A 23029-nucleotide genomic window follows, 5' to 3' on the forward strand; every position below is an offset into this window, starting at 1 on the left:
AAAAGTATATGCTCAACTATGTTCATAGCAGCATTGTTTGTAATAGCCAGAACCTGGAAACAATCTAGATGCCCTTCAATGGAAGAATGGATGAAGAAAGTATGGAATATATACATATTAGAGTACTACTCAGCAGTAAAAAACAATGACTTCTTGAATTTTGCATACAAATGGACGGAAATAGAAAACACTATCCTGAGCGAGGTAAGCCAGACCCAAAAAGAGGAACATGGGATGTACTCACTCATATTTGGTTTCTAGCCATAAATAAAAGACATTGAGACTATAATTCGTGATTCTAGAGAAGCTAAATAAGAAGGTGAACCCAAAGAAAAACATATTAGCATCCTCCTGAATATTAACCTTCATCAGGCGATGAAAGAAGACAGAGACAGAGACCAACATTGGAGCACTGGACTGAAGTCTCAAGACCCAAAGGAGGAGCAGAAGGAGAGTGAGCACGAGCAAGGAACTCAGGACTGCGAGGGGTGCACCCACACACTGAGGCAATGGGGATGTTCTATCGGGAACTCACCAAGGCCAGCTGGCCGGGGTCTGAAAAAGCATGGGACAAAACCGGTCTCGCTGAACATAATGGACAATGAGGACTACTGAGAACTGAAGAACAATGGCAATGGGTTCTTGATCCTATTGCACGTAATGGCTTTGTGGGAGCCCAGGTAGTTTGGATGCTCACCTTAATAGACCTGGATGGAGGTGGGTGGTCCTTGGACCTCCCACACGGCAGAGAAACCTGCTTGCTCTTTGGGCTGAGGAGGAAGGAAGACTTGATTGGGGGAGGGGGAGGGAATGGGAGGTGGTGGCGGGGAAGAGGCAGAAATCTTTAATAATTAAATAAATTAATTAATAAAAAAAAGAAACCATTAAAAAAAACATTAAACTATCAACACCTACTTGTTTCCTGATGTAATTTGCTTGGAATATAATTTCCAAACTTTTATTTAAGGTGCCATCTATATTTGACAGTAAGATGAGTTTTGTGTAGATAACAGTAAGATGGATTTTGTTTCTTAACTTGTTCAATTTACATGTGGTTTTGGTTGGAGTTATAAGGTCATTACTATTTAAAGTTATTATGACAAGGTCTGTGTTGATGCTGTCATTTTGTTATTTGTTTTTATCCACGATTTTCTTAGACTTATTTTGAGTTTCCATAGTTAGAACAACATTTGTGTTCTTCTAATAATCTCTTTGTTTTTATTATTCTTGTCTTCACTTCAGATTTCCCCAGAAGTCTGGTTTGATGGGCCTGAAGGATAATGGCATATATTTAATATAATGTGAAATTTTTGTTTCTCCTATAACTGTAGCACATAGCCACTGTGCTTTGTTGGGTACAGTACTCTAGGTTGGCATTCATGTTGTTTTAGAATATGAAGCATACGACTCCATGTTCTTATTTTTTAAGTTTCCAATAAGAAAGCAGATATTATTCTGATTGGTTTATAAAACACACTCATATGTGTCTTATAGAATTTCTCTTGAGAGTCTTATCTCATTCTTCAGTCTGTGAACTTAATGTTTTCATTATTCTGTGCTAGGGGCAATTTCTTTTATGGTCTTATTTGGTATTCTGTGTGAATGATGAAGTCAACAGTGGAGCAAAAGTTGCTTGTCAGGATCCTGGACTATGCCAGTGGAGATTATAAAGTGTCCAAAGTTCTGGGAAGCTCATCATGCAAATTCTTTCATGATCTGTGTGTTCTGAACTGATTGTGGGAGTGTGGAAGTGGATCTGGTGGGTGTGATTCTTTGGATCTTACTGTACAGAGAGCATCTGAAGTTTGACTCTGTGAGAGGTCAGAAGGCCTTTTTGTTTCTTTTTCTTGTTTTATTGTTTTTGTTGAGATATATTTTTCTCTGATCCTGTCGCTTCCTTCTTCCTCCCCTTCTTCCTTCTCCTGTGAACCCATGCTCCCAATTTACTCAGGAGATCTTGACTTTTCCTACTTCCAATGTAGATTAGATCCATGTATGTCTCTCTTAGGGTCCTAGAAGAGAGCATTTTTTGAAGGAGCAACCTTACCTGCAGTGAAGGAAGAAGGATTAAAGAAGACATGGATAGAAGCTGAGCCTTGGCACTATTATGTAAGATCAGAAGCCCTGAAAAAACCTGAGGAGAGGCTATTGGAAAAGGTACAACCTCACTTGTATTTTGGACCCCAGTGTGGTGCAGATGCAAGGACAGGGTATGACCAAGGGCAGTGGCAGGTCTAGAGTGGACCTGGACTCAACAGTGAGATAACGTTTTTGGCTTTTGATGACAGAGCCAGAGTTACCTAATCTCTGTGAAGTCCAGAAGGTTGTGATTGAGTTCCATACATTGAAAACTAAGTGGTTTACCCTGCTACAGTTTTTTTTTACTTTAGTTTGATCAAACTCTTTCCTTATTCTTCGCCTTCAGACTAAGAGTGCATTTAATTTGATTTTGGATTTAGTTTTATTTTTGTCTTACAGGAGCCAAGAGATAAGAGTCTATGGACTTTTGAAGAGGTTTTAATTATTTTTAACAAAATGAAATTTTTCAGTATTTTAATTTGTTCAAACTGAAGGGCTTTTACAATTATGTATTTTTAAGTATCACAATATTAATTGAGGCCTAGGGAATAACCATGAAAGGAAATATTATGGCTTAATAGTGAAGAACGTATGTGAAGTTGGTAAGTATTCAGTGGTGTTGATTAATAATTTGCCAACTTAACATAAACTAGGGTCATCTGTAAGAAAGTAAACTTAACTGAAAAATATGTTTCTATCTGCTTGGCCTATAATGGAGATTGTGGAACATTTTCTTGATTAATGTTTGATATTTCAGAGCCCAGACAATTAGAGTTCCTATCACACCTGTTCAGGTTGTATTGAGTTATATTTTAAAAAGCAAGCTTTGTCACCCATGGATTTAAAACTAGTGACCAACTCCCCTCTATGACCTCAATGTCAGATCTTGCCTTGAGGTTCCTGACTGGAGCTGGAATGTCTAAGCTGAAATAAACCTTTTCCTCCAAAGTGGTTGTTGATCATATCATTTCATCCCATCAGTAAGTGAGGCAGCTGTGTGCTAGGGAAAACTTTCTGATGACCATTATCAGGCAAACGTTTTCATGAACTGTGCAAGTGAGAATGTTAGAATCTAGATTATGGAGATGGTCCAGGTGGTGTTGTTTTCACCAGAACTGACCAAGGAAAGCCAGTGCTGCAGCCTCAAGACTAGACAAAATCTCAAAGTGTAATGATGGTACTGGCAGTCAACCTTAAGAGGAACTCAAAAGGAAAATTTGGTGAGCAATAAAAGCACTGCAAGTAGGTCTTGGAGTACAGAGATATCCAAGAGTTCTGGATTCAACAGAACTCACTAGGAAATTTGGATGCGGGTGCCTTGAAGCTTCTTCTGGGAGAGTTGGAATGACAAAAGCAGGTGAGGTTATGTAGAGATCACCAGGAAAACTTGATGCATAATAGATGAAATTACAGAGAAGCCTTGGACTGGACAGACGGTTGAAGGAGGCTTAGTTTTGAGTGGAGGATGCTGCAGGGGAAGATCTCACCGATTCTGTGAGATCTGCTACAAAAGAGCAATGTATGAGTGTGGGGAGGGATGGTACTAGTAAACTAGGCAAGCCAGTTATATATTCTATGCATTTAACTGTGTTGGAACTAAAGACTATAGAGTATGGGTACTGGCAGGGTAGTTATGCATCAATACAAACTGGTGCATAATCTGAACTTATTGCACTAGTGTGTGTCAGTGTGGAGATGATACAGGCAGACCTGTTTCTGAAGACAAGACGAGGGAAAGATGATACAGGAAATGTTTTGTCACAGACACTGTTGGGAGTAAATGGATAACACTGGCCAGTGAAAATAGGTAAAGATCACCAGAATAATCTGATGTATGACCTGCATATCAACACTCGGAGTGTGCAGATGATACAGGTAGGCATGGCTCTGGGGAATGGTGAAGGAGAATTAAACTAAGGAGCTACAAACCAAGCTATGCCTAAGACTGTGGGGATAAAGCTGCCACACAAACTTCTGTTGAAATTTTGTTGCAAATTTGGCATAGGCAATGAAAGGGAGCTATTCCTAAAAAAGTAGATGTGGTCTACACAGCCTGGGTTCTGGAAGAGAATCAGGGAAACCTGGTGCAGGAACTAAATGGGTAGTTCTAGGCTGTGACACGCTGTGGTGGAGCTCAGAGGATCCCACCAAGCAGACCTAGTGAGAGATCTATGTTTCCAGAGCTAAACAGGATAATGTTAATACATCCCAAGTGGAAAGGTTTCTGAGGGTACTTCTTAGATAAATCCAGAGCAACAGTTGGGTGACAAGAGCTAGAAGTTGAAATGTGGGAATGGCCCTGTAGGAGCAAGTTTTGTGGCTCTCATCCAATGAAAACAAAAAGCCATTTACTCATTCTTAGCCATGCATCAGCTTTTGTTTTTCAAATATTTATATATTATGTATACAATATTCTGTCTGTATGTAGGCCAGAAGAGGGCACCAGACCTCATTACAGATGGTTGTGATCCACCATGTGGTTGCTGGGAATTGAACTCAGGACCTTTGGAAGAGCAGGTAATGCTCTTAACCTCTGAGCCATCTCTCCAGCCCCATGCACCAGCTTTTTAAATTGGGACATCCAAGCTGTTGTCTGAGTGGAACAGAGAGGGAATCACTAGGAAGAGAAAGTGCCAGAGCTGTGTGACTACAGAGAAGCCTAATAGTGCACATAGCACAGATCTTCTTGATTCTATAGTAATGTGGCATGGAAAGAAACAAGATCTGAATGAGCAGATCTAAACGTAAGAGGATGCAAGTCACAGAGGCTGAAAAGGTTCAAGGAATCTGAGAATACTATATGTGTATATCTAAATTGGCAATCCCAAATTACACATTGGGTTGTGGATTTGACATATCTCTGTACTGAGAATATTTATAAGGTATGACCACTGTGGGACATGCATTAGTTGGACTTACTCTACAGTTTTAAAAGCTGCTTCCAGACAAGGGTTTTTTTTTTCTTTTTGAGAGCAAAATATGTCCTGCTATCTGAAAACACACAGCTAGACATTAAACAAGAAAGTGTGACAGGCTGAGGGTAATTCCATCAGGCACAGCCAATATGCCTACTGTGCATCTGATGGCAGGCATTGGATAGTGGATACCATAGAGAATGTCTTTTTGCAGAACTTATCAGGGAAATCTGTTTCAGGAGCTGCATCTCCACAGATAGATCTGAGTGTCTGGGAAGCACTGATGCAGAAAGACTGAGAGAGCACACCAAGCCAATCATGTGTTAGATTCCTGCAAACACGGGGTCGAACTGAAGTGTAGAGATGGATCAGATGAATTTGGATTTGAAGAAATCTGACTGCTGGGCTCCCGGCAGAGACTCTACTCCCTGCAGACTGCCTCTCTGTTCCTATCCCACCCACCTAGCATCCAGAACCCATCTTCCTTCTGCCCCCTTCCTTCTTTGGGCACATAACACCACCTAGCTCAGACTGTCTGGGCACTGGGGACGAATCCTCAGGGCAAACAGGCGGGCGGGAGTTCCTTTGTTTCACTGGCCTGCCTGCACCAAGCAAGGTAGGCACTTTGTTTATGAACTACCCGACAGCACGTAGATCTGAGCTCGGTACCAGGAGAGACATCATTGGGGTGAGTTTGTGACGCAGCAGCAGCCCCGGACAGGGAACTCAGAAGTTCCTCAACCACCCCCATCCCTCCTGGGCTCCCTGCAGAGACTCTACTCCCTGCAGACTGCCTCTCTGTTCCTATCCCACGCAGCTTGCATCCAGAACCCTTCTTCCCTCTGCCCCCTTCCTTCTTTGGGCACATAACAACACCTAGCTCAGGCTGTCTGGGCGCTGGGGGCAAATCCTCAGGGCAAACAGGCGGACGGGAGTTCCTTTGTTTCACTGGCCTGCCTGCACCAAGCAAGGTAGGAGCTTTGCTTACGAACTACCCAACCAGCAAGGAGAGCGGATCTTGGCACCAGGAGAGCCATCATTGGGCACGGAGATCTGATATTGTCACCAGGAGAGACATCACTGGAGCACCAGGAAAACCATCACTGGGGAGTACCATCACTGGGAAGGTACAACAGTAGGCAAGGAAACCTGATCCTGTAAAAGAAGATCCATAGGAGAGCATTCGGAGAAAGAGATGGGCAGGCGCCAATGCAAGAATTCACCCAACAATCTGAAAAATAATATGAAACCACCAGAACCCAGCGACCTCACAACAGGAGGACATGAACACCTTAATCATGAAGAAGTAGAAAAAATTGACTTTATGAAAGTGATTGACGCCCTTAAACAGCATGTAAAAAATGCCCTTATTGAAATGGATGAGAAGTATAACAGAAAGTTTGAAGAATTGAGTAAATCAGTGAATGATACCCTAGGAAACCAAGGAAAAACAATCAAACAGATAATGGAAACAGTTCAAGTCTTGAAAACTGAATTGGAGGCAAAGAAGAAAACACAAACAGAAGGCTGGATGGACATGGAAAATCTAGGTAAACGAATAGAGTCTACAGAAACAAGCATAAGCAACAGAATACAAGAGATAGAAGAAAGAATCTCAGATTCTGAAGATACCATAGAGAAAATAAACACGCTGATCAAAGAAAACAGCAAGGCCAACAAACTCTCATCACAAAACATTCAGGAAATATGGGACACAATAAAAAGACCAAACCTAAGAATAATAGGAGTAGAAGAAGGGGAAGAAGCGCATCTGAACATTCCAGAAAATATATTTAATAAAATTATAGAAGAAAACTTTCCCAACCTAAAGAAAGATATACCTACGAAGGTTCAAGAAGCATACAAAACACCGAATAGGCTGGATCAAAAAAGAAAATCCCCTCGCCATATAATAATCAAAACACAAAGCATACAGAACAAAGAAAGAATATTAAGAGCTGCAAAGGAAAAAGGCCAAGTTACTTATAAAGGTAAACCTATCAGACTTACACCTGACTTCTCTATGGAAACAATGAAAGCCAGAAGGTCCTGGATAGATGTACTGCAGAAACTAAGAGACTGTGGATGCAAGCCCAGACTACTATACCCAGCCAAACTTTCATTCACTATAAATGGAGAAAACAAAATTTTCCAGGATAAAAACAAATTTAAACAATACGTAGCCACAAATCCAGCCTTACAGAAAGTAATAGAAGGAAAATCACTAACCAAGGAGTCCAACAATGACCACAATATCTCAGACAACTAGAGACCCTTCACCAGCACAACACAAAGAAGGGAAAAACAAAAAATTTACAACTAAAAAAATGACCGGAGTTAACAACCACTGGTCATTAATATCACTTAATGTCAATGGACTCAACTCACCTATAAAAAGGCACAGACTACCAGAAGCACAGACATTAAGGGCAACATTGAATAAATGGGACCTCCTGAAACTGAGAAGCTTCTGTAAAGCAAAGGACACTGTCATTAAGACAAAAAGGCAGCCTACTGACTGGGAGAAGATCTTCACCAACCCCGCTACAGACAAAGGTCTGATCTCCAAAATATATAAAGAACTCAAGAAACTAGACTTTAAAAGGATAATTAACCCAATTAAAAAATGGGGCACTGAACTGAACAGAGAATTCTCATCAGAAGAAGTTAAAATGGCCAAAAGATACTTAAGGTCATGCTCAACCTCCTTAGCAATCAGAGAAATGCAAATCAAAACAACTTTGAGATATCATCTTACACCTGTCAGAATGGCTAAAATCAAAAACACCAAGGATAGCCTTTGCTGGAGAGGTTGTGGAGAAAGGGGTACCCTCATCCATTGCTGGTGGGACTGCAAACTTGTGCAACCACTTTGGAAATCAGTGTGGCGGTTTCTCAGAAAAATTGGGATCAACCTACCCCTGGACCCAGCAATACCACTCTTGGGAATATACCCAAGAGATGCCCTAGCATATGACAAAAGCATTTGTCCAACTATGTTCATAGCAGCATTATTTGTAATAGCCAGAACCTGGAAGCAACCTAGATGCCCTTCAATAGAAGAATGGATGAAGAAAGTGTGGAATATATATACATTAGAGTACTACTCTGCAGTAAAAAACAATGACTTCTCGAAATTTGCATGCAAATGGATGGAAATAGAAAATACGATCCTGAGTGAGGTAACCCAGACCCAAAAAGAAGATCATGGGATGTACTCACTCATAATTGGTTTCTAGCCATGGATAGGGGCCACTGAGTCTATAATTTGTGATCCTAAAGAAGCTAAACAAGAGGGTAAACCCAAGGAAAAACATATAGATATCCTCCCAGCTATGGGAAATAGACAAGATTGATGGGCAAAAAAATGGGAATCTTGGGGGGTGGGGTGGGATGGGGATGAGGGGAGATGGAGAGAGAAAAGTGTGAAGGAGAGGATGAGGGGAACTGGGGGAATCGGGGTGATTGGGGGTAAAGGAAGGTTGGATGGAAGAGCAGGGAAACTCATACCTTAGTTAAGGGAGCCACCTAAGGGTTGGCAAGAGACTTGAACCTGGAATGGCTACCAGAAGCCCAGGGCAATGTCCCCAGTTAGTTCATTGGGGCACCTGAGGATAGGGAACCTGAAATGAACCTGTCCTATAATCATACTGATGAATATCTTGCATATCGCCATAGAACCTTCATCTAGCGATGGATGGAGATAGAGACAGAGACCCACACTGGAGCACCGGACTGAGCTCCCAAGGTTATAATGAGGAGCAGAAGGAGAGAGAACATGAACAAGGAAGTCAGGACCATGAGGGGTGCACCCAACCACTGAGACAGGGGGGCCGATCTATTGGGAGCTCACCAAGGCCAGCTGGACTGCTACTGAAAAAAACATGGGATAAAACCGGACTCTCTTAATGTGGTGGACAATGAGAGCTGACGAGAGACCAAGGAGAATGGCACAGGAACTTTCATCTGGCGATGGATCGAGAGAGAGACAGAGACCCAATTTGGATCAACCGTCTGAGCTCTTAAGGTCCAAATGAGTAGCAGAAGGAGGGAGAACATGAGCAAGGAAATCAGGACCACGAGGCGTGCACCCACCCACTGTGACAGTGGAACTGATCTATTGGGAGCTCTCCAAGGCCAGCTGGACTGGGACTGAATAAGCATGGGTTAAAACTGGACTCTCTGAACAAGGCGGACAATGAAGGCTGATGAGAAGCCAAGGACAATGGCACTAGGTTTCGATCCTAATACATGAACTGGCTTTGTGGGAGCGTAGCCTGTTTGGATGCTCACCTTCCTGGACCTAGATAGAAGTGGGAGGACCTTGGTCTTCATGTAGAGCAGGGAATTTGGACTGCTCTTCAGTATCGAGAGGGAGGGGGAGTGGACTAGGGGGAGGAGAAGTGGAGTGGGGATAGGGGGAGGGGAGCAGGGGGAGGGGGCAATATGTGGGAGGAGGGGGAGGGAAATGGGAAACGGGGAGCAGTTGGAAATTTTAAGTAAAAAAGAATAAAAAAAAAAAAAGAAAAAAAAAGGCACAGACTAAGAGATTGGATACGAAAACAGGATCCAACATTCTGCTGTTTACAAGAAACACACCTCAACTACAAAGACAGACACCTACTCAGAGTAAAGGGTTGGGATAAGGTGTATCAAGTTAATGGACCTAAGAAACAAGCAGGTGTGGCCATACTAATTTCTAACAAAGTTGACTTCAAACTTAAATCAATCAGAAGAGATGGAGAGGGACATTTTCTACTCATAACAGGAACAATTCATCAGGATGAAGTCTCAATCCTGAATATCTATGCCCCTAATACAAAAGCACCTACGTACATAAAAGAAACATTGCTAAAACTCAAGGCAGCAATCAAACCACACACATTAATAGTAGGAGACTTTAACACTCCTCTCTCACCAATGGACAGGTCAATTAGACAGAAACCTAACAGAGAAATAAGAGAATTATTGGAGGTAATGAATCAAATGGACTTAAAGGACATCTATAGAATATTCCACCCAAATAGGAAAGAATATACCTTCTTCTCTGCAGCTCATGGAACCTTCTCGAAAATTGACCACATACTCGGTAACAAAGCAAACATCCAGAGTTACAAAAAAATATCTGTAACCACCTGTATCTTATCAGATCACCATGGATTAAAGCTAGAATTCAACAACAATGCTACCTCCAGAAAGCCTACAAACTCATGGAAACTGAACAGTCAACTACTGAACCATACTTGGATTAAGGAAGAAATAAAGAAAGAAATTAAAGTCTTCCTTGAATTCAATGAAAACAAAGAAACAACATACTCAAACCTATGGGACACTATGAAAGCAGTCCTGAGAGGAAAGTTCATAGCACTAAGTGCCCACTTAAAGAAAACAGAGAAAGCACACATTGGAGACTTAACAGCACACCTGAAAGCTCTAGAAAAAAAAGAAGCAGACTCACCTAGAAGGATTAGAAGACTGGAAATAATCAAACTAAGGGCTGAAATCAACAAAATAGAAACACAGAAAACAATTGAAAGAATCAATGAATCAAAAAGCTGGTTCCTGGAGAAAATCAACAAGATTGATAAACCCCTATCCAAACTAATCAAACGGCAGAGAGAGAATTTGCAAATTAATAAGATCAGAAATGAAAAGGGGGCCATAACCACAGACACAGAGGAAATTCAGACAATCATTAGATCTTACTACAAAAGCCTGTATGCCACAAAACTGGAAAATGTTAAAGAAATGGACACTTTTTTAGATGAATACCATATACCAAAGTTAAACCAGGACCAGGTAAGCAACCTAAATAGACCTGTTAGTCGTGAAGAATTAGAAGCTGTTATCAAAAACCTCCCTTCCAAAAAAAGTCCAGGACCAGATGGTTTCAATGCGGAATTCTACCAGAACTTCCAAGAAGACCTAATACCTATACTCCTTAATGTATTTCACAATATAGAAACAGAAGAGTCATTGCCAAATTCCATCTATGACTCTATAGTAACTGTGATACCAAAACCACACAAAGACTCAACCAAGAAAGAGAATTACAGGCCAATCTCACTCATGAACATCGGTGCAAAAATCCTCAACAAAATACTGGCAAACCGAATCCAAGAACACATTAGAAAAATTATCCATTATGATCAAGTAGGCTTCATCCCAGAGATGCAGGGCTGGTTTAACATATGCAAATCTATCAATGTAATCCATCATATAAATAAACTGAAAGAAAAAACCCATATGATCGTTTCATTAGATGCTGAAAAAGCATTTCACAAAATTCAACATCCCTTTATGATAAAAGTCTTGGGAGATTAGGGATACAAGGGCCATACCTAAATATAATTAAAGCTATTTACAGCAAGCCGACAGCTAACATCAAATTAAATGGAGAGAAACTTAAAGCCATCCCACTAAAATCAGGAACACGCCAAGGCTGTCCACTCTCCCCATACCTCTTCAATATAGTTCTTGAAGTCTTAGCAATAGCAATAAGACAACATAAGGGGATCAAGGTCATTCGAATTGGAAAGGAAGAAGTTAAACTTGAGTTATTTGCAGATGATATGATAGTGTACTTAAGCGACCCCAAAAACTCCACCAAAGAACTTCTACAGCTGATAAATACCTTTAGTAATGTGGCCAGATACAAGATCAACTCCAAAAAAATCAATCGCCCTCTTATACACAAAGGATATGGAAGCAGAGAGGGAAATAAGAGAATCATCACCTTTCACGATAGCCAGAAACAGCATAAAATATCTTGGGGTAACTCTAACCAAGGAAGTGAAAGATCTATTTGACAAGAACTTTAAGTCTTTGAAGAAAGAAATTGAAGAGGATACCAGAAAATGGAAGGATCTCCCTTGCTCTTGGATTGGGAGGATCAACATAGTAAAAATGGCAATTCTACCAAAGGCAATCTATAGATTCAATGCAATCCCCATCAAGGTCCCATCAAAATTCTTCACAGATCTTGAGAGGACAATAATCAACTTTATATGGAAAAACAAAAAACCCAGGATAGCCAAAACAATCTTATACAATAAAGGAACTTCTGGAGGCATTACCATCCCTGACTTCAAACTCTATTACAGAGCTACAGTAATGAAAACAGCGTGGTACTGGCATAAAAACAGAGAAGTCGACCAATGGAATCGTATAGAAGACCCGGATTTTAACCCACAAACCTATGAACACCTCATTTTCGATAAAGGAGCTAAAAGGAAGAAAGAAAGCATCTTCAACAAATGGTGCTGGCACAACTGGATGTCAACCTGTAGAAGAATGAAAATAGACCCATATCTATCACCATGCACAAAAATCAAGTCCAAATGGATCAAAGACCTCAATATCAATCTGAACACACTCAACCTGATAGAAGAGAAAATGGGAAGTACCCTACAAGATATGGGCACAGGAGATTGCTTCCTATGTATAACCCCAGCAGCATAGACATTAAGGGCAACATTGAATAAATGGGACCTCCTGAAACTGAGAAGCTTCTGTAAAGCAAAGGACACTGTCATTAAGACAAAAAGGCACCCTACTGACTGGGAGAAGAGCTTCACCAACCCTGCAACAGACAAAGGTCTGATCTCCAAAATATATAAAGAACTCAAGAAACTGACATTAAAATGATAATTAACCCAATTAAAAAATGGGGCACTGAACTGAACAGAGAATTCTCAACAGAAGAAGTTCAAATGGCCAAAAGATACTTAAGGTCATGTTCAACCTCCTTAGCGATCAGAGAAATGCAAATCAAAACAACTTTGAGATATCATCTTACACCTGTCAGAATGGCTAAAATCAAAAACACCAAAGATAGCCTTTGCTGGAGAGGTTGTGGAGAAAGGGGTACCCTCATCCATTGCTGGTGGGACTGCAAACTTGTGCAACCACTTTGGAAATCAGTGTGGTGGTTTCTCAAAAAAATTGGGATCAACCTACCCCTGGACCCAGCAATACCACTCCTGGGAATATACCCAAGAGATTCCTTATCATATGACAAAAGCATTTGTTCAACTATGTTCATAGCAGCATTATTTGTAATAGCCAGAACCAGGAAGCATCCTAGGTGTCCTTCAATGGAAGAATGGATGAAGAAAGTGTGGAATATATACACATTAGAGTACTACTCTGCAGTAAAAAACAATGACTTCTCAAATTTTGCATGCAAATGGAAGGAAATAGAAAATACTATCCTGAGTGAGGTATCCCAGACCCAAAAAGAAGATCATGGGATGTACTCACTCATAATTGGTTTCTAGCTATGGATAGGGGGCCTCTGAGTCTATAATTTGTGGTCCTAATGAAGCTAAACAAGAGGACAAACCCAAGGAAAAACATATAGTTATCCTCCTGGCTATGAACCTTCATCTAGCGATGGATGGAGATAGAGATAGAGACCCACACTGGAGCACCGGACTGAGCTCCCAAGGTCCTAATGAGGAGCAGAAGGAAGGAGAACATGTACAACGAAGTCAGGACCACGAGGGGTGCACCCACCCACTGAGACAGTCAGACCGATCTATTGGGAGCTCACCAAGGCCAGCTGGACTGTGACTGAAAAAGCATGGGATAAAACTGGACTCTCTGAACATGGCGGACAATGAGAGCTGACAAGAGGCCAAGGACAATGGCACGGGGTGTTGATCCTACTTCAGGTTCTGGCTTTGTGGGAGCCTAGACAGTTTGGATGTTCAACTTCCTAGATCTGGATGGAGGGGGGAGGACCTTTGACTTTCCACAGGGCAGGGAACCCTGACCGCTCCTGGGACTGGAGAGGGAGGAGAAGAGGAGTGGTGGGAGGCGGAGAGGGGCGGGAGGAGGGGGAGGGAAATGGGAGGCGGGGAGGAGGCGGAAATTTTTTTTTTCAATAAAAAAAAGAATAAAAATAAAAATAAAAATAAAAGAAATCTGATGTAGGAGTTGCATGACTACTGGTTGGGTTAGAAGTGTGGTTTTGAGGCTGTGAAGTGTTATTCTTGGAAAATTCCCATGCAAAGCCAATGTACAGTTGGCTAGTCCAGAGATAGCAGAGGTGAGTTGAGTGTCATGAGGAAAACTGATGACTGATTCTGCATTCAGGTCTAGGGCTTTGTATTTGGAGACAAAGGAGGTGTATATGGAATAGGGGCACTCACAAGGCAAAGCAGTTACATAACTGTGTGATCATAAATAGGACTGGGGACATCAAAATAACTCTGACAGCTGAGGTTTTTGCAGCAGGAAAATGGCTTAGCAGAGTGTGTATTGAGAAGTAGGTATCATATCAAGGTACTGGAGCAAGATCTTTTCTTATGATACATGGCAGAGAAAGCCAGTGAATGAACTTGTGTTACCAGAGCAAAGCCAAGGAGTATGGAAATGGCACAGAGCAGAAGAGGTTATGGGGAAAATCATCAAGGAAATTAGTGCTTAATCTGTGTTCCCACAGATAGGACTTGGGACTTTGAAGAGGACAAGAACATGAGTTTATGTCTTATGGATCCATCAGGGAAAGCTGGTATAGAAACTATATGATGAGAACTACTATTAAGAGCATTAGGATTAAACAGAAGAGTAAGATATGGTCAAAAGCAACAGGGAATTCCAATGTATAATATACTCATCCACTGTGAGGACTTGAGGATTGCAGATTATTCTGGTAGGCCTGGCTTTAATGGGATTAAGTAGGGAATCCATAGAGAAGCAGAGATGCAGGAAATAGGTCTTTGTGGTTAGACATAGCCCTGGTGAATAAAGTTATGTAAATCTAACAAGGAAAATCAGAAACCCTAGGCCTTCTGTGTACGTGTGTGTGTGTGTGTTACAGCCATGTAGATTGGTCTTCTTGTGGGACTCCTATCAATGGCAACAGGGGCTATCTCTGATGCTGTTGCCTACTTTTGGGACCCTTCCTGCCTACCAGATTACCTCATGCAGCCTAAATAAAACAGGAGATGCCTAGTCTCACTGCAACTTGATATTCCATGATTGACTGAAATCCATGGGAGGCCCACCCTTTTCTGAAGAGAAACAGAGGAGGAAGAGTGAATGGAGTACAAGGCATGATGGAGAGGAATGGGTTACCTCATAGATTGCTGGGAGTTTTCATTTTACTAGGTTTATAGCTCATCCCAGAGATGTCCCAGAAGCCAGTTGTCGTTCTCGGTACTCTCTCTCCATTTTCCCCTTACCTGATCCATCCTGTTCCCATTCCTTGCCCCCATCTAGACCCCTCTCCCATCCATCAGTGATATCTATTCTATTACCCTTTCACAGTGAGGTTCTCAAGCCCCATTGTGACCCCTTGTTAATTAGCTTCTCTCTGAGCCTGTGATTGTAGCATGGTTATCCTCTCTGGGCCTGTGATTGCATCATGGTTACCTTACAGCTAATATTCACTTATAAGTGAGTACATACAATAATTGTCCTTCTGGGTCTGGGTTACCTCACTCAGGATGACCTTTTCTAGTTCTACCCATTTGCAAGCAAATTTCTTTTACTTTATGAAATGGCCTACATTCTATGAATGCCAAGCATGGGATATCCTTATGTGAAATAGGGTATGTTTGAAGTTAATGAGATTGCCCAGTGACTATGTAAGCTTGCCACCAAGCTTAATGTGGGTTTGAACCCAGTGTTTCAGAAGGTAAAAATAAGAAAAACAACTTGGACAAGCAGCCCTCTGATCTTTGCACCATATTTTCTACCAGAGCACACAGGGAATGCTTGGCAATTTGTGGTACTCACAAACAGAAAGACATTCATGACTGTCCAGTGTACAGCATAGTCTTCCTACTACATGACAAGGGCACACACTATCTGCAGAGCTAACACTATGAAGTTCAGCTCTGCCTTCCGGAGACCTGAGTTTCAGAGTGTCTCCAGACAGAATTGTGTAAACTTTTCTGTTTATGTGTCAGTTTCCTTACAAACCTTCTTTCACTTGATATTTATCCTATGATAAATATCTTTGCAAAATGCATTTCACCATTACTTTTCCCTGCTGCTGCCTGTCGGAAATATCTGAACGCATGATCATGGCCTTCAGAGATTAGGATACGAAAATACCCAAAGAAAGAAACAGGTTAGACAGAGGAGGAAGTCATTTAGAAAGACCAAGAAAATAAAGTTGATGCTTTATTTAGAACAAGTTGAGAACTACAGAGTTTTTATATGAATAGGAACTTTCTTCTAGGAACCTTCTGACAGATGTTGCAAATGTAGTTCTCACTTTATATCTCTTGATCAGCCACTATGGAAGCACACTTGGCCTTCACCTGATTCTTTCGTTTCAAAGAGTTTATCTCAAAGAGAAAGAATATCACACCAAAGAGTGACATGGTGGCAATCAGTGCCCCTATTGAGAACACAACAGTATAGTGTTTGTTTATTAAGGCTTCTTTTTTAACCGGAAAGTCAGGTGGAAAGTCAAGAGTGGTTTGGCCATAATGATCTACAAAGTGGTTCCAGCTCACAGAAACAAACGTGAAGATGCTGCTAACACACAAAACTAAGGCAGCAACCTTGTAGCAATACAACTGCATCTCAATAAATGGGTCTTTCATGCAGCCAAACTTAATGGCGATTGCACTGAAAATCAGAACTACAGGCTTCATCAAAACAGCCCACATTATCAGGGTCTGTGCATACTGAAATTCAGGTGAAATGGTCCATGTTGAATTGATAGGGGTGTGCACCAGAATCTTGGTTACAGTGCCTGAAACATTAAATTCTTGAGGGTAGTAAGCTTCCCACAGTCCAAGAGACACAAATGGCACAAACTTGTCGTCGAATTCCCATAGGCGCCAGAATTGGCTGTTTGCAATGACTATTTCAAATACCAAGGCTGATAGGCTGCAAAGGAGGCCACTAAACTTGAAGATGTACTCCTTCGCATTGGCAAATCTGAAGATGAAATTGAACAAGTATACAGTCAAGTCAGGAACACAAGGGACAATGGAAAACAAAATGAGTCATGCTTTACAGAGCAATAAGTTCTCATACCTTGTCCTTGCTGTCACATAAAGTTGTATTTAAGTAATATACCTATGGCCAAAGTTCCCTCTATAAGAGGTTTTGATTAGCAATTTCACTATATCTATCAAATGCTGAAATGTGCAGATTTGTTAACTAAACATGTTAATGCTTGGAATTAATACTCAATAATTTACAACACATGTTAAATGATGTTTAATTAAGCAGTGTTTACAATACATAAATAAGATAAATAGCTTAAATGAGAGGTATAAGCAGAAGAATGCACAAATATTTATAAATTATGGTAGTGAACGTATACAAATTTAATTCACCTATACTGTCTGCTATATTTCTACATGTGTATGCTAGTGTATGTGTCATGGGAAAACATACTGGAAAACCTGAAGTATTATTATGTAACCAAAATTAAAATCTGTATGTGAAACATGAGCCCTCATGAATATTTCAATCAATTCCCATGACTTACTCAAACATACACATTAGAAAATGACCTTCATTTCATTGCTGAATATGAAGTATCCCAACTGTCTTATGTGAGCAACTATCTTCTCCAGCACCAAATTAATACTATACACTTACTGTATGCACCAACTTAATTAGATCACATATTGGTTCATATCTTTGGATGTAGGGTTAATGTTCATGAATAACTATGCCCTGAAGGATGTCACTATGTTCTTGAGCATAAATAAAGTTCAGGCATGTACATGATAACATTGCCACCTCCAGTGCAGAAGGTTTGAGTGCACTACAAACTGTACCTCCTTGCCACAAAAATTTCCCTACCAGCTTCCCACTATTCCACATTCTCTGTGGAATGTACTTCCTAAGAGGGTGAAGGCAGTAGCTCTACTAAATTGGGAAGTCATATCAGCAAGGTGACTTTAAAATCTAGTATGAATTGAGTAGCACCCTACCTGTAGGGACATAGCCACACCCATTGGGGGCGTGTTCGCCTCGGGCTAATGTTTACGGATAAATCTGCCGGGCGTGAGCCCAGCAGCCCTTTTTTCTTTTGCTCCGCTTTTCCGGTACACCGCGGGAACCTGTGGTCCTGTAAGTTTATTTCCTTATTAAAGCTGTATATATCTATATAATCTGTCTACATTCATTTGCGCCACCACATTTGGCGCCCAACGTGGGGCTATTTTGCCCCCGACCCGGCACAGGGGGGGCGCAAGCTCCACCTTTCCCGGCTAGTTGCCTGAGCTCAGGAAGGCGATTTACGGCGCGCTCCCTGCTCGCTTTCCCTTCCCCCACTCCAGGCCACTACAGTCGCAGAGCAGCGACCCCCCACAGAGCAGTTAATAGCTCCCTGCTTCTTCCAAACCCTCACTGCCTGATTTAAGTGAAGCACCCGCGGTTTTGAAGTAAAAGCCACCAACCCCTTCCCTTAACAGGCAGTACAATAATTTTTGTTTTGAGTTAATTGTTTCAGACCGGCTCTGGCTTAGACCACGTGGACTCAGGTGCATTTCTTTAGCCACCACTGGCAGGAAAACTTCATTACAGGTACATAATTTTCTTTTATAAATAAAAAAAATGTCTAAAAACATTACCATTCAAGACTTTAACAGCCTTTTCAGTTGTACCATGTGGGAGATTTTACAAAAAGTGTCTGTCAGCCCACAGATATGGATCTTTCTGGGATTCGTAGTTTTCCTTGGTACTGTATGGTTTGATAATAAAAATATGATAAAGTCTTTACGAGACGAGGTTAAACGCTTAAAAACAATTAAAAATGACAACAATCTTCTCAAAAATCAGTTTGAAGTTCTCCAGACAAAAAACAGATCTTTGTTTAACACAACTCAACAAACTAAAAAAAATTTAAAAGAGGTACAGGCTAATGTTAAAAAAAAATTCATTACTATGGAAGAGGGAACAGCTGATTTGGATCGTAAGCTTCAGTCCCTTTCAGTAAGAACTAAAATATTAACGGCTAATATTAAAAAAAATTTTATTACTATAAAAAAAAAACAGCTGATTTAAATCGTAAGCTTCAGTCCCTTTCAGTAAAAACAAAAACATTAACTAAAAAAATCGGGGTAACTGGTTTTTTGGGATGATTGGTATTTGTGAATTACTGTCTATAGAAAATTGTACTGGTACTGTTTCTTGTATATTGATATGTTAAATATTAAATATGAGTGTTCCTACCTCTATTTTTGTATGAGTATGCTTATAACTTTGTCCATATTGTATTGATACATCTACCATATTACATTGTACATTTCTACCTCTGATACTATGACATTGTTTACAGTTGAAGATCATTGTCTTCATATATTGCACAGTTGTTTATTCTTTTAGTCTTCAAAGTTAGATAGGTATTGAGAATTATATGTTTGTCATATTTATTTTTAAGTTTATCAGGTCTTTTAGTTACATAGAGATTATATTTAGTATAGATAGTATGATCTTCAGCCTCTTCGAAGAGCTGTAAAAAATGGCCTTTAATCTAACCTAAAATTTCTATGCCAAAGAGACACAATTACTCCTGGCAACACCACTCTACTCCCGAGAGAACGTTGAACACCAAAGACACTCCACTGGGAGCTTGTCTTCTTGGCAAAACTGGCCTTTGGGTTAAGAAAAGCCCATACCTCAACTTCTGACAAAGATACAAAATATCCCTAAGTGGATAAAACAGGATTGTCTTATCTTGCCAAGACAGGGTAGGATAGTCCTAAGAAAGTTCCTTGCCTTTAATAATGGTATGCCAGTTATGTTAGGCCTTAGCCAAAGTTGGTTGACTCAACATTGCAAACGAGACTTTGGGTGATTGCCCAGGTAGTCAGTTGTCTCTGTCAATTGTTACACATTTTGGATATCTCTCGATTGTTAAGTGATATTTATTCCCTTCTCAGATCTTTGATGGAGTTAAAGATTATATAATTGTAGTGACTCTCTATGTTATTTAGACTCCTTGAGATAGAATGTTTAGCAAAAGTTTTGTTCTCAATATTGTTTGTTATATTTATTATTTGTTATTATTGTATATAGTTGTATTTGGTTTGGTTCTATCTTATTTAGACAAAAGGGGGAGATGTAGGGACATAGCCCCACCCATTGGGGGCGTGTTCGCCTCGGGCTAATGTTTACGGATAAATCTGCCGGGCGTGAGCCCAGCAGCCCTTTTTTCTTTTGCTCCGCTTTTCCGGTACACCGCGGGAACCTGTGGTCCTGTAAGTTTATTTCCTTATTAAAGCTGTATATATCTATATAATCTGTCTACATTCATTTGCGCCACCACACCTACCCATGCCCTCTTCCTTGTTAAGGCAGATCTGAGTCTTTTGATGTCAGAATCAGTGAGTTCTGAAGCACAACCAGAATCAGGGTGGAAAATTCTGTTGTGCAAGACAAATGACCTAGCATGGCAAGATTTAGTTTTGCCCATGTCTGAAACCCATGGAGGAGGTGCTTATGCTTCATAAAGATTCAGTTTGAAACCCTCCATGAAGTTCATCTTAAGCTTTTACCTTTGTTTATCAAGGGGGAAGAGATCCATTTGAGAAATGTCGAGATCATAAATATCTTCCAAATAACAGGAAATCTTGAACAGACAGGGAGTCGCACAAGAGTTGAATCACCTTCAGTAAAAGAAGTTCTGTTAGGCAGATATTTCAGCTCAGAACGGTGTCTCACCATCAACCCCTGGTTCACACAAACCAACCCATTCCTCTGCTTTGCTTAGTTGAAACCTCATTTATACTCTTCAGGGATATTAGCCCATCTGATAGTCCTGACCCTCAATGAGATTCACGCAATCATTACCCCATTATATAAACAGAAAAAAACATAGAAAGTCTAATTCACATACTCAGTTTCAGGAAACTACAAGTGTATAAATGTCAATACAGGCTACAGAGCCTTCACAGCTACACAGGGATTCCCAGTACTTATATTCAGTAGGATTTACTGACATAGAAATGACATCGACAAAAAGTTGAATCTTAGGTCATTGACTTCTTTGACCTTCTATGTCTCCTGAAATTGAAAGCTTTTAACAGAAACCATGTAGAAAACATAAAATACTTGCCTCTCTTCCCTTCTATGAAGGCCAAATGCTAGTGACTGCCCAGTATAAGAGAGTGACTTTAAAAATTCTTGTTTCCGTAGCTACCAGAGATGAATTATGAGCAAAGAATCAGAGTCAAGACATATAGTGTTAAAGGGCCAGGGTGGTTAATGTCCCTCTCATATGTGCAAACCTTTAGAGATATAATTAATCTATTAAAGGTATAAATTAATCTAGGATTAATGTGAAAAAATTCTCATAAAATAAATTTATCATGATTTCTCCCTTCAACAACGTTTTCTACTCCCTTTGTTTCCCACATCTCTACCTGCCCACCTGTTCAGTCTTTGCTTTCTCTAGCTCTCTGAAAAAATCTTAATACTAGAAAGACGAAAATACAAAATGAACACACGGCATAAGGTTTGCATTGGCCAGCTACTGCTAGTTATGAAGCCTACACTGGAATGTATTGAGTGTTCCCAGTTATATTCCTTTGAACAAAACTGATTTTCGTTTTATTTTTTTCTAGGCAAAGAATTTTATTAACCCTTTTCCAAACTTTATTCCCAGGCTTCTTCAGCTTAATTTGCTGCAAAGAATGAATTGTGTTTAAGCAAAAACTGAAAAGAGCTGCAGTGCCCAAGGGGCTTGGGCTTAAAAATATTAGCGATCTAGATTTGATCAGATCCATAAACAAAAGGCCTTTAAAAAGCAGCCATGATATAAAATAGCAGCTCCTGTAACTTCTGCAAGTGTCTCTTCAGAAGTCACCTCCATTCAGTTTGTCTCGTTCTTAGAAGCCTCATCAAAATTCTCCACCAGGTCTGGGACTTCATCATCATCATCCTCTCCAGTAGCAAGGGGTGCTTTTCCATCCACAGATTGTTTGGGCAGAGCTTCAGCCAGTCTCCTTAAACTAGTCAGACTGTCTGCCCCAAGCTGGTTTAGAATGCTGGGAAGCATTTCTCTCAGTTGCTTTGTCTCGGCGTGGCCTGTAATGGTGAAGGTGTTTGCTGCCAGAGACGCCTGAACTTTAGGGTTGTTAAAATGGATCACTGTTCCTTGGTTTGTAAACATGTTCACCTCTTCAATACCAGAAATATTGTTCACCCCTAACTTCTTTAAGGAGAACTGCAGTTTTTTATCATCTGCTGTGGCTGTTCTGTGAACCACCTTCTTTCTGCGAGCAGTTCCTTTCCCACCAATGCACACTTGTGCCTGCAGCTTGGCCAGTTTTTCCTGGCTCATGATCTTTTCTTTCATCTTGTCGGAGTGGAAATGGGGCCCGCGGGGGACTAGGGTTCGCGCTCAGGGGGTCTCGGGCGGACCAGCTGAGATAAGGCGCACACATGCGGGAACACAAGATGGCAGCTCTGATTTTCTTCTTCCAGCAAGTATCAATTGCAAATATTTTCTTGGTTAGTGGAGATTTTTTTTGTGTCTACTACACAGTTAGTAATACTGGCATATAGTCTGGTTTGAATGAGTATGGGTCTTGTTTGTCCTTTCAAAGTCTCCTTCAGTTCTCATGTGGTATCCGTCTTGTGTCTCCAGGACACTGTTTCCTAAGAGTCATCCACTAACTCTGACTCCTACAATCTTTCCCTCTCTTCTACTGTACAGATCCCTAAGCCTTGAAGGGGGAAATCTGATGAGGACATTCCATTGACGACTGAGTATTTCAATGTCTCTCATATTCTGCACATTGTCCAGTTGTGGGCCCCCGTGTTAATTACCATCTAGTACAAGAAGTTTCTATGATATGTGTAGGGTAGAGTGGGGCAGAAATCTATGGAAATAGTTCTTTAGAAGTCATTTTATTTCAGTATTCCTTTTTCTGAATAATAATAATAATAATAATAGGAGATTTAATATCACCTATCTAATCCCAGGTTCCTTTCCACTTCTACAGGTTCCATTTCATGGAGTGGGTCATAAATTCAATCAAAATTTCATGGGGCAGAGTGGTAAGTGCCTGCCTACCAGGCAGGCCTCAAGTTCCCCCACAAGGGAA

At 40.7% G+C, this 23029-nt stretch overlaps 2 protein-coding genes and 1 pseudogene across 2 annotated transcripts; all 3 read right to left on the minus strand.

Annotated features, from left to right (window-relative positions):
* Positions 1–16032, minus strand: part of LOC130867534 (uncharacterized) — an 80739-nt pseudogene extending 64707 nt beyond the window's left edge.
* Positions 16033–16225: 193 nt separating this feature from the next.
* LOC130867535 (uncharacterized) lies at positions 16226–20505 on the minus strand. Its single transcript, XM_057759576.1, has 2 exons — positions 20477–20505; positions 16226–16898 (listed from the first exon to the last, which is right to left on the minus strand). The coding sequence occupies exons 1-2, from the start codon at positions 20503–20505 to the stop codon at positions 16226–16228; spliced, it is 702 nt and encodes a 233-aa protein (XP_057615559.1).
* A 1287-nt stretch (positions 20506–21792) lies between these two features.
* Positions 21793–22278, minus strand: LOC130867924 (transcription factor BTF3-like). Its single transcript, XM_057760146.1, has one exon. The coding sequence runs from the start codon at positions 22276–22278 to the stop codon at positions 21793–21795; it is 486 nt and encodes a 161-aa protein (XP_057616129.1).
* Positions 22279–23029: the final 751 nt, after the last annotated feature.

Source organism: Chionomys nivalis, chromosome X (genome assembly GCF_950005125.1).
Source record: "Chionomys nivalis chromosome X, mChiNiv1.1, whole genome shotgun sequence".
Classification (NCBI taxonomy): Eukaryota; Metazoa; Chordata; class Mammalia; order Rodentia; family Cricetidae; genus Chionomys; species Chionomys nivalis.